Source organism: Myotis myotis, unplaced genomic scaffold (assembly GCF_014108235.1).
Source record: "Myotis myotis isolate mMyoMyo1 unplaced genomic scaffold, mMyoMyo1.p scaffold_m19_p_2, whole genome shotgun sequence".
NCBI lineage: Eukaryota > Metazoa > Chordata > Mammalia > Chiroptera > Vespertilionidae > Myotis > Myotis myotis.
Window position 1 is genome coordinate 174,500,679 of NW_023416324.1, and position 16,244 is coordinate 174,516,922.

The 16,244-nt window shown below is 56.7% G+C and overlaps 1 protein-coding gene across 5 annotated transcripts; it reads right to left on the reverse strand.

The window, feature by feature from the left end:
- Window positions 1–5,429: 5,429 nt before the first annotated feature.
- On the reverse strand, window positions 5,430–14,839 carry CHRD (chordin). Of its 5 annotated transcripts, none has more exons than XM_036352424.1 (23): window positions 14,677–14,839; window positions 14,349–14,452; window positions 13,749–13,878; window positions 13,466–13,594; window positions 13,274–13,373; window positions 13,062–13,149; window positions 12,347–12,488; window positions 12,094–12,234; window positions 11,927–12,009; window positions 11,701–11,848; window positions 11,435–11,541; window positions 11,197–11,316; window positions 10,419–10,575; window positions 9,856–10,076; window positions 9,305–9,418; window positions 8,708–8,983; window positions 8,530–8,623; window positions 8,358–8,414; window positions 7,983–8,086; window positions 7,431–7,533; window positions 6,698–6,852; window positions 6,427–6,526; window positions 5,430–5,895 (listed from the first exon to the last, which is right to left on the reverse strand). In XM_036352424.1, exons 1-23 carry the CDS (start codon window positions 14,822–14,824, stop codon window positions 5,840–5,842), a joined length of 2,877 nt encoding a protein of 958 aa, XP_036208317.1. In that variant the 5' UTR covers window positions 14,825–14,839; the 3' UTR covers window positions 5,430–5,839. The 5 variants fall into 5 exon arrangements, 3 of the variants coding, with proteins under 3 accessions (XP_036208317.1, XP_036208316.1, XP_036208315.1); XM_036352423.1 differs by having other exon boundaries at window positions 5,430–5,892; window positions 11,927–12,036; XM_036352422.1 differs by having other exon boundaries at window positions 11,927–12,036.
- Between the last annotated feature and the right edge of the window lie 1,405 nt (window positions 14,840–16,244).

Genomic DNA, 16,244 nt, shown 5'->3' on the forward strand with positions numbered 1-16,244 from the left:
AAATATAAGTCTTTTTTTTACCATGGTTGCAAATATCAAAAAATTTCTATATGTGACAGGGCACTAGAGTTAAGTTAGGGTTTTTCAAAATGCTGGCATGCCGATCACAAAAGGTTCACCATCGCTGCTCTATCCACTGAGCCAAACCAGTCAGGGCAAAACACTACTTTTTTAATCCCTGTCGGGAAGTTCCCTCGTTCACCTATCCCTAGAGGAGGGCTGGGGGAATTAAAAACTACCTCTGGCCCAGGCGTGGCTCAGTGGTTGAGTATCCACCTATGAACCAGAAGGTCACGGTTTGATTCCTGGTCAAGGCACATGCCCAGGTTGCTGGCTCAGTTCCCAGTGTGGGACTTACAGGAGGCAGCCGATCAGTGATCCTCTCTCATCATTGGTGTTTCTACCTCTCTCTCCCTCTCCCTTCCTCAATAAAATCAATAAAAATACATTTTTTTAAAAAAAACTACATCTGAAGATCTTCCCTGGTGCCATTCCCAGCGGTACCTCATTTGGAACCTAAGTGATACCTCAGTTGAAACCTATGAGAAAAAAGTTCCTTCATAATAACGTCAGCATTTCTTAAAAAAAAAAAAAAAAAAAAAAAAAAAAAAAACTCTGAAAGTCAGGAAAAACATCGTTGATGTGAATCATATGTCTGAGTGGCCGAGTTCCCGCTAAGCTGGGAGAGTGCACAGATGTGCAGGACAGAAATTCCATCTCTCACACAACTATTCCTCGTGGAGGTCTGGAAGGTAACAGCCCAGCCCTTGTCAATGTCCCTGCCTGGACGGCTGTCTGTGCAGTCCCATTTCCTACCTCCTCACCCTTCCGTCGTTGTCAGCCTCTGCCTATTTTCTAACTCCCCTCTTGTCAAAAGGAAGAGAATCTGACAATAGTCATTTGCATTTGTTGACTGATAGGTTATACTTTAGCAGATGACCTAATATCTTAACCAGTTGTTTGCATTTTAAAACTCCCATCTTCCGGTGGTGGAAGGAAAAAAACTCTTCTAAAGGAATTTCTGGCATCAGCCAGCAGGTGCAGTGATGTTTGTGTCAAGGGGAGAGGGGGATGAGTCCTGAAAGTAAATCTGATTTAGACCTCCTGGGACCTGGGGGGAGAGGGCTCAGAAGGAGCAGTGCTGGGCCACTCCCCAGGTGGGCTCCCCGCTCCCCTGGGAAGACACCTGGGGCTGATCTGGTTCCAGCTGCAGGAGCTGCGGAAAAGGGGTGGGGGTGGGCAGAATGAGGCATCTTTTGTCCTCCAGCATCTAGGGCAGTGGTTCTCAACCTTCCTAATGCCGCGACCCTTTAATACAGTTCCTCATGTTGTGGTGACCCCCAACCATACAATTATTTTCATTGCTACTTCATAACTGTAATTTTGCTACTGTTATGAATCGTAATGTAAATATCTGATATGCAGGATGTATTTTCATTGTTACAAATTGAACATAATTAAAGCATAGTGATTAATCACAAAAACAATATGTAATTATATATGTGTTTTCCGATGGTCTTAGGCGACCCCTGTGAAAGGGTCGTTCGACCCCCAAAGGGGTCGCGACCCACAGGTTGAGAACCGCTGATCTAGAGCCTTTCCAGGGCAGGTACCCGCCCCTATCACCTTTCCTTGCCCCCCTTCTTTCGCATGAACTCCTTTCCTGAGCGGTTTCAGGACCCCATTTGTGTTTTCTGCGTGGTGCTTCTTTAGGTGGCGTTCAGTGAGATTTTCAAACTACAGCCCCACCAGCCAACCTCTGCTGCCCACATGAGGACCAGACAACCTCGAGGCCTACCCAACACCCCTCTGCTGAGGAGCTGGTGGACTCTAGTCTCTGCCCTAAAAATCAAATCACTGAATACCAACAATCTGCCAACTTCTCTGAGTTGGTGAAAATTTTTTCCAAATTTCTGGGGTTTTGCCTCCCCTGCCAATTTAAATACAAAGGGTCAGATTTCCCTGAAACGCAATCTCCTGCTTTCCTTATTTGTGCAGACTTACATGTGCTCCAGCTCCAGAGGTTATCACACGAATACCCTCAAATGGGGCAAGGACAGGCATCACAGCCACTCCACAAGTGGGGACAGAGGTGCTGCAGGGGCAGGACCCAGAGTGGGGGCAGGGCTGGGGCTGGGCAAATAAAACTCAGAAAAATACTCAGTGAGTTATTAATAGCGATTATGCAGGGGTTGGATTCTATCTTTCTAACAGGTGAATTTTTCTTTCTCCCCCACACATTTGTGTTTTACTATAATTGTTCGCAATGATTTACTTTTATGGTGAGCAAAAGTAATCCTGGCGGCCCCCTTGATCCATGAAAACATACATTAGAGCCAAGCAATGTTAAAGGGGTGGCTTCGTTCTCAGAACTTTATCATCATTAACAGTCACAAAAATTCCCTCCCTTTTGTCCTCCTTAACAATACATTTCCAGTGTTCCATACATATTCTGTTTTTTCCTTCACATTTCATCTCTGACTGGCCGAAAATCTGATGATCGAAAATGTGTCCCTTCCAGCATGCCTGCTGAATGCCCTCCTGGTCCTAATCCCATTACTTCATGAGACACCCCCTTCTGTCACTGTCATTGTGTCAGAAGGGTCACACTTTTGCCCTGGCCGGTTTGGCTCAGTGGATAGAGCGTCAGCCTGTTCAATCCGGTTCAATCGGTTCAAGTGTGTCTCTCTCACATTGATGTTTCTCTCTCTCTGTCTCCCCCTCCCTTCTACTCTCTCTGAAATGGAAAAATATGCTCGGGTGAGGATTAACAACAACAAAAAGTGTCACACTTGTGTGTGTCTACTTCCCATTGTTTTCATAAAGACTAAGGGTGAAATGCAATAAAACAGTTGTCTGAAACTTTTTAGAAAGCCACCGACTCTTCTTTCTGAGAAGTGCAGCAGCCAACGTGGAAGTTGAGTAGGGGGCCTTGGACTCGCCACTCCCAACAAGCACCTGGGCTGTTCCACTCTCCACAGCCCCCATTCTCCTGCTGCTTGGAAGCCCTTTCACGTATCTGAGGGTCTGAGGCAGAGTTTGAAAGTTACCACTCTGGAGCAGGGGTGGGCAAACTTTTTGACTCGAGGGCCACAATGGGTTCTTAAACTGGACCGGAGGGCCGGAACAAAAGCATGGATGGAGTGTTTGTGTGAACTAATATAAATTCAAAGTAAACATCATTACATAAAAGGGTACGGTCTTTTTTTTTTTTTTAGTTTTATTCATTTCAAACGGGCCAGATCCGGCCCGCGGGCTGTAGTTTGCCCACGGCTGCTCTGGAGTCATTGCCGTAAACTAGCCAAATACCTACACAGACACTGCTCCAGGTGACGGGCCCAATGCCAGCTGCCAGCAGCGCCACCATGTCACAGCCCACATGGCTGTCCCTCACCAGACACCAAAATTTGGATGTGACAAATAAAAGATGGCACAGGGGTGTCACCGCAGAACGCACAAAGTGGAGGGCTGCATGTGAAGGACACCTCAAAAAACAGGTGTATCAGAACCACCCCCTCTCTCCTCTGGCAGCCAGCGCCCCTGTGTATTACCTTCCATCTCTTTCCCAGGAGAAGCTCAGAGGCCCAGTCCAACCACATAGAAGGCTTGACTGACCCAATTTTAAATCTTTCCAGCACCTGATCTGAGACACTAAAATCCTCTGCCCAGGATGGGCTCTCCTTGGGTTTTGTTACGGTTTTAGGGTTGCTTTTGTTTTTTTAGGAAGGCAAAGGACTCTCTGAGGTGATGCAGTTGCCTAAAGGTGAATGGATGGGTGCCCTCTTGAGGTCTCTGCAAGTCAGGGCTTCCAGGTTGTCTGACATGTGGTTCCCATCTGTCCAGGGCGGGACCTCTGCAGTCATTGTACCAGGTCCCAGGATCTGGGGACAGGTCAGCTCTGGTTAGAATGCAGGCCCCTGAGGGGAAAGGTGTTTCAAGGACTGTGGTCTAAGAAGAACAATGGTCTGCCTGGATCCATTAGCTGTTCATTCCTTTGCTCAACTGACATCCACTGATGCTGCTCTGAAGGCTGGCTGGGTGCCTGGGGGCAGGATCCAGGAGCAAGGCCCTGCCTCTCGGAGCCCATGGAGCCACCCCGCGGATGCGCACTCCTCCTCTTGTCTTGTGAGTGTCAGTAGCAAACTCATGTTAAATCAAAATTTCCTTTCTCAACCCTTCTTCCCACCAAACTCCCTCATCCGTTTCTGGGCTAAATCCTCCATCACACCACACCTGGAGCTGTACTTGGTTCCCTGCATCTAGCCCCATGCCAATTCTGCTGCTTTTTCTTCCCTCTCTGACCCTCTAATACCCCTACTGACGCCAGGGCTCTGGGCCAAGTCCAGTCTCTCCATCCTCATCATCTTCTCATCGCCAGCCTGGCCTCCCCATTCAGCCTGAGCACCCGGCAGACTATCACACCAAAGTTGAAACCCATCGCCACTCTCCTCCCCAGATCTCTCCCTGCCTTTTATTTCTAACCAGCTCCAGGAACCCTACCTCAGCTCGAATGTCTTTGCAATGAATGTATGCCAAGCACTGAGCTGTGTGATTCACAAGCTCTGACTGGATCCTGTGAGGGAGATCTCTGTTTTACAGAAAGGAAATAGGGACTCGCGGAGGTTAAATCACTCAGCGAGTTAATAGCAGAACTGGAACTTGATGCTTCAATGGGCTAAGACCATAACTTCTCAAGCACAACACACCACGCCTGTCCCTAAATAAGAAGGCGCTGGTTTCCCCTTCCTACTACCCCACTAGGTCATAAAATTCCAGACTCGTTTCATCCCACATTGTTTATACAAAAGACAAGCCTGCAGGTGCGTGTATTTGACAGCTCTCAATCCTGATGCTCCTATTTCCCACAAGCCTGTGCGGTCTGTGGGGGTGCCCAGGTGCTGGTGGCAGGAAAGGGGAGAAAGGAACAAGGGGCCTTATTCTGTGCATCACTTAGATAAGCTCAGCCAAGAACTGGACTAGGGCTGATCCCAATCCACTCTGACCCAGAATTTCCCCGGAACTGGTCCAGAATGCACTTAGTTTCCAGGAAAGAAGATGAACCGGAAGTGTTTGCCTCATTAGATAAAGAAAATAGAGGCTGGTTATACTTTTCTCTCTTTGGAGCAACTTCAAACATGGAGTCAGCAAAAATGCCAGCCATGGGTAGACCAGTGGAAACCAAACTTGCACCTAAGTTCTGCTTCAGAGTGCCTTCGTTCTTGAGGCTCTAGTCCACCTCAAAGATAGGCCCAAGCTTCTCTGTGGGATCAGGCCTGCCAGCCAGCTGCTGTGCCATCTGCTTCGCCTCAGGTCTCGTCCCACTCCCCAAGGGTCCGAGCAAAGCTCCTGGAGCCAGAGTTCATCTCTCCACCCTCCTACTCTCAGCCCCTTGTCCATGGGGTCCCCGGCCATAAAGAAAGACCTTTAGCTCAAAGATTGAAAAAGATGTTTTAATAAATACAAAAATCTTCAATAATGACTCTGCTCAGCTCAGGGGCAGTAGGAGTGAAGTGGTGGGGGGACCCTTGGTGCTGAGTGAGGATAAATTAAAAATCCCAACAAGCCAGTGACATTATGTACAGAAGGAAAGGGGTTGGGCTTCCAAGGCAGAGGCCAGACGGTGACAGGGCAGGAGTTGGAGTGGACATGGCCTGGGTCTGCCCTGACAGCCCCTCCCCCTCGTGGAGTTGTGGTCCCAGAGGTAGTCGGGGAGGGAGAAGAGGCGGAAAAGAGGAGCCAAAGGCACTGGGTTTCCCGCAGGAGGATGCAGGGTCCTCGGCGCCACTCCTTCTCCCAGCCCAGGCCCCGTCCTCTTGGTCATGGGCCTTCCCGCTGCTCCCTAGGAGCCCTGGGCTTCTTTCCTCAGCTCTGGCGCTGTCCTGGTCTCCAGGGCTGCTGAGGACAGAAGGGAGCGAACTTTGGAGGAGGCACAGAGAGCCCAGCAAAGTATCCCTGTTCTGGTCCCAGAAAGGTCAGTATTTTCTGAGCAAGTCAGCACAGAACAGCTGCGTAACCTTAACCTGGTAGCCTAATTCCTCGAGCTTCAGAAATCTCATTTGTAAAGAAAGGACTACACCCAGCCAGCGTGGCTCAGTGGTTGAGCATCGACCTATGAACCAGGAGGTCCCGGTTCGATTCCCGGTTGGGGCATGTGCCCAGGTTGTGGGCTTGATCCCCAGTGTGGGGCATGCAGGAGGCAGCCAATCAATGATTCTCATTGATGTTTCTCTCTCTCTCTTCTGCTCTTTCTAAAAATCAATAAAAACATATTTTAAAAAATAAGTAAAAGACTACCAATAGTGAGGGCAGAATGGAGTGGCAACTGTGAAGCAGAGGGCACTGTCCCTGGCATACAGCGGGTGCTCCTTCCCTCCTCAGCATCCCATGGTCAGCCCAGGACTGCTGCCCCTGGGTCCCCTCACTTACACCGGCGGGACGTGCAGTGGGAGCAGCAGCGACTCTCCTTCCCTGAGCCGCAGGACAGTGGCAGCGAACAGTCATCTCGCTCACAGTGGGGCACCCCTGCCTGAGGCAGGACAGAGCAGATCCTGAGGGTCCCCAGAGGCACGGGGCACAACAGCCTTCAGCCTCTTCAGGGAGGGCTGCCCCCAGGAGCCTGCCCGCCCTGGGAAGGTCCCCCTAGTCCAGGTGAGGCCTCCAATGCCCACCTCACACAAGCCCCCCATGCCACTCTTACCCCACACCTGCAGGTGATACAGCTCATCTCCCCAAAGGGGGGCACTGAGGGGTGCCAGCTCTGGCTCTCCGGAAACCACTGCCCTGCAAACCGGCAGCCCCGGGGCCCATCGGCCTGCATGGGGTCCCCCAGTTGAAGGTGGGTTCCTGACCCCACTGTTGGAAGGGAGAGAGGGAGATGAAGAGGAAGAGGTCAGTAGATCTGCGCGCTATGAGGGCCACCCAGGTTTTATTTGTCTTTGAATCTCCAGCACCTAGCAGTTTCTGGCCCTTAATAGGTGATAAATCTGGATGGATGGATGGATGGATGGATGGATGGATGGATGAATGGGTGAATGGGTGGATGGGTGGGTGGGTGGATGGATGGATGGATGGGTGGGTGGGTGGATGGATGGATGGGTGGATGGATGAATAGGTGGATGGGTAGATTGGGTGGATGGATGGATGAATAGGTGGATGGGTGGATGGATGGGTTGGTTGGTTGGCTGGTTGGTTGGATGGATGAATGGATAGATGGGACAGGAAACTAGAACCCATCATAGCCCACTAACACATGCACACCTTTCCACTGTGTTTAGAACCCTGGCTCCAGACTAGGCACAGAGTGGTGCTCAGGAAATGCTGAATTAGCTGAGAAGTCCCTTCCATCCACCCTCACTGTGCATCCCCTCACCCAGGACAAGGCGTGAAGGGCCCTATCTGCCCCAAGAGGCCTCAGTGCCCACCCCCCTCACCTGGACACTGTTTGCAGCAGTCAGTGGGGTTGGCGCGGACAGGCTGGGCACAGGCCAGCCGGGGACACTGCACCTTCTCACAGTGCACCTCTCCCGTGTCCCCCTGTAGGGATCCATTGTGTGAGGGGTGTTAGGAAGGAGGGGGAGCACTCCTGCTTCCTCCCTCTCCTTCCGCATACCTCGAGTAATATATCCACAGCCTTTTACTCAGGCCCTGGGCTGGTGCTTTAAATTCCTGAACTAAATCCTCATTGTAGCCCTGCCAGGTAGGTGCTAGCAGATCTGCTCATGGGAGAGGAAAGTGCAGCTCAGGGGGGCACAGGAAGTGCCCAGGTGATATGGAGCTAGTCAGCTGGCAGAGCCAGAATTCACACAGGTCACCCTTGCCCTTCTCCTGCAGGAAGCCAGCTCTCAAAGCCCAAAGGACTTTCTCATATTATTTTGATCCTTGAGCCCCCCTCACCAAGGCTGGGCTTTTCCTCTCTTGGAGGCCCCTTCCCATCTCTGCAGCCCCACGGGGGTGTAGCACTGGAGAAGACTGAGCAGCCATACCTTGCAGGTGCAGACGGCACACTTAATTAAGCCAAAAGGGGGAACGACAGGATGCCACCGGGTACCCGCTGCCCGCCAGCTCCGGTCACCATCAAAATAACAGCCTGGTGGCAGACAGTGGCCAGCTGCCATTAGTACTGAGCTCATTGGCTGGATCCAAAAACCAAGGCTTCAGGCTCAGGCCAACCCCACACCCTCTAACCCCAGGGCCCATTCTCGGGCCAGTCACTCTAATGAAGCCTATCAGGTGTCACTGAAACCTGTGTCCCTCAGCCTTCACCCACCCATATATACTCTCACCCCACCGTCCCACTCCTGGTCCCACCCAACAGCGCCTCTTGGCTCCCCACCCTGACTCATACACTGCCAGCTCACCCTCTCCCGGGTCCCTGCTCCTCGGCAGCCCTGGCAGGTCTCTGACATCTTGTTTCTCTGTGGAGCCAAAAAATAGTGAAGGCAGAGGGTGATAGCCTCCTTCCCTTCCTAGAGGCCTCATCCACCGTTGGCGGAGCCCCCATGACTGTCTCCACCCCTGCATGGCACTCACCGGGGCACACAGGGCAGCACTGGTCCGGCACCTGCACTGGACTCGGGCAGCTGAGCAGCGGGCACACCACAGGGTCACAAATCACTGTCCGCCTCTGCAGGGAGAGGTGGGAGGTTGACTGGAGCCCTTGCCCCAGAACCCAGGCCCCAGCACGCCCTGCCCTTCCAGGGCCTCCTACCTGGCAGGTGCAGAGTGAGCAGAGTGGGTCGTAGTTAGGTGCCCAGCGAGCCCCATGGGGGCGCTGCTGTCCCTCGAAGAAGCAAGTGTTGGGGTCCCGGGCTCTCCAGGGGCTGCCTGGTTTGACTGGCGCTGGGGCATCAGGGCCGAGCACAGCAGGCAGCATGGGCAGTGCAGCTGCGCCCACTGCCTCAGGAGCCCCAGGCTTCCGGGCCTCCTCCGCCCCTGCCTCGGCCAGGCGCAGGCCGCCCACCTCGCATTGGTTGGCGATGTGCACCTGGGAGGAGAGGTGAGCTGAGGCAGCGCCCGGGCTCCCCCTTGCGTCTCCACCAGCAGCAGCCAGCCCGCCAAGCAGAAACACCTCATCCCCTGAGTGCCCCTGTGCCCCAAAAGGATGCTCTTCATCCCAGCAATCATTCTCGATGCCAGGCACAGGGTGCCCTGCTGCCGGCCTTGTTATTTATGTGCCTTGTATGGCTTCATCCTCCCAAGCAGTAAATAAGTGTGATACTTCCACCCCCCCAGGGCTGGGGGAGAGCAAGTGGCACAGAGACACACGGTGCCAGTCCAACTCTGACCCATCCCCACTGCTGCCTACCTGCCCTCGAAGCTCCCCTTGGGGGCTCCCCTTGGTGGAAATCAGCAGGGAGGCAGTGCCCTGTGCCAGGTGCAGCAGCAGCTCAGGCTCCAGGTCCTTCACCACGCCCTGGGCCTGTGAGTAGATAGGATAAGGGATGGGAACAAGGCACTCTAGGGCTGAGTCTACTGTTCCCGATTTGCAGATGAGGAAACTGAGACCCAGGGAGATGAAATAAGGTCTCCAGGATAGCAAAGCTTATTAGCAATGGTATGGAGCCAAGGAACCCAGTCTCTCTGACAACAAGTCCCTGACCACCCATCTACTTCAGGGGGCTTGGCCACACCACCTACTCCCCTGGAGGTCCAGGATATTACATACAATTCAAGCGATCCCACCAGAGAAGGACGCAGGAAAGAGGATGAATAATAAAAGGCTGGGTCAGGTCCACAGCCCGGTCTGTCTGACTCCTGAGCCCATGCCAGCTCTGCCATACCAGGCAGCCTGGTCTCTGCTTACACACACACACACCTTTAAGCTAAAAAGCAGATATTTTCCAATCACATCCTCACCTCTGGGCCATAGAATCCTTTCAGCAGCCGCCGGGGCCCTGGCATCCCATGTGGACCGAGGAGGTGGGCAGTGACAGTGCCCTGTTCTGAGCCACCAAGCCCAGCCAGCAGCACTTCATAGTGCAGGTGACAGTGGGTATCCAGGGAGAGCCAGGCATGCCCTGCTGCCTGACTCTGCACAGGGGGCAACACCAGGGCTCCTGCCAGGGGCACAGGCAGTGCTGGATCCAGACAGAGGAGAGGGGACAGATGAGAAGGTGGCCTAGAGCAGCCACTCAACCCCAGCATTCCCATGTTGCCCAGCACAGACTCCGTGAGCTGGCAGACACTGCCCATAAGCCCAGGGCTGGGGGAGCAGCAAGTTTTAGACCCCTGCACCATCGCAACAGGGAGGATCTCCCAGGAGGGCCACCCTTTACATCCCACCTATACATCTCCAGATGCAAGCCTAGAGCTCAGGCAGAGAAAGCCACATCAGGCTCTAGCGCTCTGACATCATCCCTTATGTACTTGAGTCACTGATTAGAGGGCAGCAAAGGGCAGGCAAACCTATGGGTACTCACTGTCATGGCGGGCGCTGTGCCCACTGTAGGGCAGGGCAGCCACATGCCCCCGCAGCTCTCCATCTGGGAAGTCCTTGGTGGCCACGTTCAGGAATAGCTCATTCTGCAGCAGCATATGAGCCCCTCGGGCACCCAGCCCAGGGCAGATGCCCATGGCCTAGGGGACAGTGAAGGGTGAGCCCAAGCCGGAGCCTGCCAGACCCCAGATGAACCCTCCTCAGCTTTCACACAAGCCTAAGATTCTGAAGCCTTTCCATGTTTTGTGCCCCCACTACACCCATACACACTTCTCCACACCAGTAACACTGAATAAGAGCCTTGCAGGCCCAAGTTCAAGTCCCTTCTCTGCCACTTCCTACGTATGTAATAACCTTGAAGAGTTATCCTCTGACCCTTCACTTCATCATCTCTAAAATGGGTACTGCGAAGGCCAAAAATAGCATAAGTAAGGCAACCAGTCTCGTGCGCGGCACCTAGAAAGGCTCAATAAGCTGCAGCCATTGCTCTCACAATTAGTATGTGATCTCCTGCACTGGTCTCCCTGTCTTACTCCTCTCATTTGACATGAGCTTGCTGAGGACAGGGGCCATATCTGATTTTCTTTGTACTCTTTGGCCTGAGTCTCACTAAAAATGTATCCGGTGAATCAATGTATCAATGAGAGAGCCTGTGAATGAGTGAATGATGCTGAACCTATCTGCTCACCCGACTTAGCTTCCCACAGCCCCCACATTGTGGTACAGGGGCCCTGTGGCCCAGCTCTGCCTGTATCACTCACTGTGTGTCCTCCCGACTGGAGTCCAGCCATGTGGCACAGGACAGTGCGCTGGTCCCTCCGCTGAGGCTTGGTCTCCAGCGTCATGGCCACCACCTCGCTGCCTGTACCTACCACTTGCACCTGGTGGGCAGAGTTGGGTAGAGCAAACTGGAGTGGCAGAGAAGACCTGGGGCCTGAACTGCAGGCCAAATCTCCGCCTCAGTCTACTGCCCTTCACCTGCTGCAGCCCCTGACTTACCTGGTAGATGAGGGAGCCGTTTCCTAGCAGTGTAAGGCTGGCTGAGCCAGCTGCACCTGTCTGAACTGGGATCAGGGCATCGGCCCCACAAAGGACACTTTGCAGGACTGCAGAGGGGCAAGACAAGTGGAGGCAGGCTGGCCCCATGGCCATTCATGCCTCCGGCCCTCAGGATCCCTCCCATATCCACCCTGGCCCTGCCCCTGGCACTTGTCTATGCCTCTCAGTGGCGTGTGCCCAGGGAGCCAGGCTCCACCCTGCCTCACCATCGCAGCTCTGCCTGGCAGCAATGTGTCCACTGATACGCAGCCCTGGGCTACCTGCCCTCTCCAGGGCTATCTGCAGCTTCCCCAGCACCAGCCAGTCCATCTCCTGGGCTGTCAGGTTAGGCAGCACCTCAGCGAAGCCTGGGTCCTAGGGACAGAGCAGGATAATCGGTGGGAGCAATAAGAGGCCAGAGCAGCTGGCAACAAAAGCCAAACCTTCGCTCACCTGGGCTGAGGCATTGGCCTGGAGCTCTCGCAATAGCTGCCCCTGGTGTAGAATCTGGAGCCGCAAGGGAACCTGGGCTGGTCCTGAAACGATGGTACATGTGGACACCGCTGAGAGCCAGGTGCTCTCCCTGCCCTTCTCACATGCCCTCCCCGTATCCCACTTACCCCCACTCCTGGATTCCAGCAGTCCCCGGAAGAGCAGCAAAAAATGCAAGGAGTCCTCTGTGTCACTGAGAGTGAGTAGGGTGATGCCACCTATGCCCTGTTGTGGGGTGCCTTCCAGGGTCAGGATGGCACTGAAGGTCTCTGGGAGAGGGAGGACCATGAGAGCCCATCAGAAAGCCCCCTCCGCAGCCCACTCCAGTCCTTGGTATAGAGAAGACAGAACTTCATGCCCGGGGGCTGTTGCTCCCCTCACCTGCAGCCAGAGCCCGGTGCCGGATGAGGGGCCCCCAGACCTCCCCTGAAGGATGAGTGGGTGTCACAAGTGCCACATGTAGCTGTTCTGCCCTGAGGAGCCGCAGAGACAACCGAGGCACTGCTCGCCACACCCCACACACCTGGAGCAGAGAGACAAGAAGGCCCTACTCAAACAGTATGCAGGATAGGCCAGCGAAGAGGCCTATCTGATGAAGAAGGAATATGGGAAGGAGCCCCCATGCTCTCCTAGGAAGCTTAAGAATCCACCCCTAGCCTGTTTGGCTCAGTGGACAGAGTGTGGGCCTGCAGACTGATGGGTCCCAGGTTCGACTCTAGCCAAGGGCACATGACCAGGTTGCCGGCTCTATCCCCAGTAGGGGGTGTGCAGGAAGCAGCCAATCAATGATTCTCTCTCATCATTGATGTTTCTATCTCTCTCTCCCTCTCCCTTTCTCTCTAAAATCAATAAAAAATATTTTTTTTAAAAGAAGGAATCCAGGGGTCCAAATCCTGGCTCCACCACTTACAGCTGTGTGACCTTGCGAAAATCACATTCTGCTTCTGAGCCTCAATTTCCTCATCTGTAAAGTGGGCATATGATGTCAGTGCCTTCCTCCCACTGGACTGTTGTGAGGACCAAAGGAGGTCATGCAGAGCACATTCTCAGCACAGTGTCCAAACTAGATAAGCACTCATAAATGGCATCATCTCACCAAGCCATCTTGGGTGGGAGCTGCAGGGTGTTCGAACAGGACGCTGCCAGTGGAGTCTGAGAAGCGGATTCGGGTGGGACGGTCCAGCCTGGGAATGAGGGTGCGGGGGAGCACGGACTCTGAGCCTGGGCCAGAAGCAGCCCCTCCAGCCTGTCCCAGCTCTCCCGCCGCAGCGCCCAGCCCGCTCTTCCTCCCTCCTGGCCCGTTCTCACTGCCGGTAGGAGATGGAGAAGCGCAGACTAGAGCGCAGCAGTATCACTCGCGCCCTTGCCACGGCCTGCGACCTCGGCCCTGTCAGCAGCGCCACGAAGTCTGGGAGAGAAGGAAGATGTCCCCAATATCTTCACCCGCTGTGACGGCCGCGCCAAAACCGCGACCCGGGTCCTGGCTGGGTCCCTGCCTACCCGTGTGGCCATCCCCGCGCGCCCGGTCCTCGGCGCCCGGCTCCCCGCGGTCGCTGTAGCTGCGGTGCTCTGGGTCCCGCGGATACTCGAAGGCCAGGCCGGTGGGCTGCTTCTCCGGACCGCTGCGCTCTGCGCCAGGGCAGGGAGCGCGGGCTTCAGCGGGGCACTGGAAGGGCCCATTGGCCGCTCCGTGCGCTATCATGGCTCCATCCGCCCCGGAGGAGGGGCTCTGGACCAAGTGCGCAGCCCTGCCGCCCTCCCCTCACCACGGAACGGGCCTCACCGGGCGGGCAGGTCTGGCAGCAGTGGCCCGGCAGCTGGCGCGGCTGCCCGCAGGACAGGGGTGGGCACTCGGGTTTAATGTTCTTGCAGCTGACCTTGCCCGGGCCCCTCGCGCGGCGACCCCACGGAGGCTGCACGGAAAAGACAGAACAACTGACTGTAAGCACCGATCCCTAAGACCCAGGAAGGCGGGGGGGGGGGGGGGGGGTCAGAGAGCAAGGCAATGGGTACCACCGAGGCAGACGCTGCTCCTCTAAGCTGCGGGACCCTAGACAAGTTCCTTACACTCTCTGGGCCTCGGGGTCCCCGTCTGAAAGTGGGGCTCATGACGGCATCTATCTAGGAGGGTGGTGCTAGGAGTTAGTGAGAGACTGATGAGATGGAGCTGGCAAACAGCCCGGCACATAGTGGGCGATCAATAACGGCCAACACCTGAGCCTGGAAGGGGCGCTTCCTGCCCCGGTCCTCCGCCAGGAAACTGTCCCGAATATCCGCAGGCTCGCTCCTTTCTCCTCGCCACCTCCGCGTCCACTCCGACGCCCCGGGACCCCAGGGCCCCCCGCCCGCGAGGGGCCAGGCCAGGGCCGTTCGGTGCACTCACCGTCTCGCAGGCGCACAGCACGCAGCGCATCACCCCAAAGGGCTCCCCCAGGTCCGGGTGCCACGTCTCGTCCAAGGCATAGACCTTCCCGCCGAAGGAGCAGCCTGCGGGGACGGCGTTGGCTGGCAGCCGCTGTCCCGCGGCCGCCGGTGCCCGCCCCGGGCGCTGCCAGCGGGCCCTGGGTCCCCGGCACCGCGCGCCCCGACCCCCGCCCAACCCTCCCGGCCCCCCGCCGCGCCGAACCACCTGCGCCCGCGCCCCCTCGGGGCGGGCACGGACTCTCCCCAAGCGGACTTCCCTCCCGCACCTTCCCCGGGCGCCCACCTACCTGCCGCTCCCCGAATGGGCAGCGGCTCCTTCTCGGGCCGGATGGGCAGCGCGGGCGGCTCGGGGCCGGCGCCGCGGGCCGGCCGGGGACCGAGCAGCAGCAGCCCGAGGAGCAGCAGCGGGCCCGGCGGGGCCGGGAGGCTCGGCATGACGCGAACCGGACAGCTGGGGAGGCGGGGGGAGGAGGCGGCAGGAGAGGGAGGAGGGAGGCGGGAGGAGGGCCGGGCCGGGGGCGGTGCGGCGGAGGGGCCGGGGCCGGGGCTCGTCGGGCGGCCGCGGAGTCGGCGCCGGGCCAGGCGAGGGAGAGGCCGGGAGCGCGAGCGGGCGGCTCTGACCCGGCGGTCCGCTGCTCTAGTGCCCCCGGCGCCGCGCTGGCCCGTTTTATGCCCCGTGCTCCGCACCCCGGCCGGGGGCCTCCTCCTCTGCAAACGGGGCGGCGGCGGCGGTGGCTCGGCGAGGGGCCGGGCTGAGCCCGGGGGGTCCGGCCCAGCCGCCGCGGCCCGGATCGCGAGTGGGGGAGGGGAGGGAGGGGCTGGGACCGGGCAGGGGAGGAGGGAGGGGCTGGAGGGCCAGGGGGAGCGGAGGGGGAGGGGAGGGGAGGGACCAGGGGGCGCGAAGAGGGGAGGAGAGGCAGGTCTGGAGCGCCCCCCCAGACCCCCTCCACTGCCGGTGGCCCCAGGGTGGCTGGACCCAGCAGGAGGTGCGTGTCCCGCCCTGGATGAGAACCCCAGGCCAGGGAGGGGCAAAGGCTAGGCCTGAGGCCTGGGCCGGCCACTGCGCTGGGATTCGGTTCCTGCGGGAAGGATGAAGACTTGTCTTCAAGGGTGACAGCGTGCAGGAGAGGCCTGTCAACTGCTCTCCCCCTGACTCTGGGCTCACAGCACCTCTCAAACCCCACCCACCCACTTTCACTGCCTAGCCTGCGTCCCCACCTCTTGCCTGAGGTCTCCCCTCATTCTACTGTTCACCAGGACAGGAGCTTAGCCAGAAAGAGACTGTGTCCTTTCCGCCTGGTGACAGTTTCCCTCCCTGCTGTGTAACCTGTCCTCAAGCTCATCCACCCGTCATCGTCCCCACCTGACATGCTTTCTCACCTTCACCCACGGGACCCTCAGCCTCTCCACTCACCTCCAACTCCTCTGTCTTGGTTGGTTTCCTGGTCATGACTGCCTCCCTGTTCCCTCCCACCCACCCACCCACACACACCATCCCAGCCATCCCAGCACCCTCCTTCTTAATCTTGGGAGGCATCTCATCTGGTTGAAATGGAGAATTCCGGGATCTAGGCCATGCTCCTTAGCAGACAGCCCCATCCTGCCTGGGGAGGAGGAGCAGGAGAGAGCCTGAAGAAGAACTGGGGGGGTGGGAGGGGGGATGGGAACAAGGTCAGGCCAGGAGGCCCTGAGGACAGAGGCTGTGGGGAGCCTGGGATTGAGAGGAAAGCAAAGGAACAAGAGGCAGGGCCAAAGGAAGAGGGGGGCTAGGCCAGCAGGAGGTATTGGGGGGGATAGCAGCTGTCTTTCTAAGACTGGGACACATGGGCCTGGTTATGCCTCTTGTCACATGTGG

What these genes read in the sequence shown, in the direction of transcription:
- CHRD (XM_036352422.1), bottom strand. Translation starts at nt 14,824, where the DNA reads ATGCCGAGCCTCCCGGCCCCGCCGGGCCCGCTGCTGCTCCTCGGGCTG. An exon ending in CTGCCAGACCTGCCCGCCCG is followed by an intron (nt 13,595 to 13,748) that starts GTGAGGCCCGTT and finishes GCCCTGGCGCAG; the next exon opens with AGCGCAGCGGTCCGGAGAAG. An exon ending in GTATCACCTGCAGGTGTGGG is followed by an intron (nt 6,527 to 6,697) that starts GTAAGAGTGGCA and finishes GTCCTGCCTCAG; the next exon opens with GCAGGGGTGCCCCACTGTGA.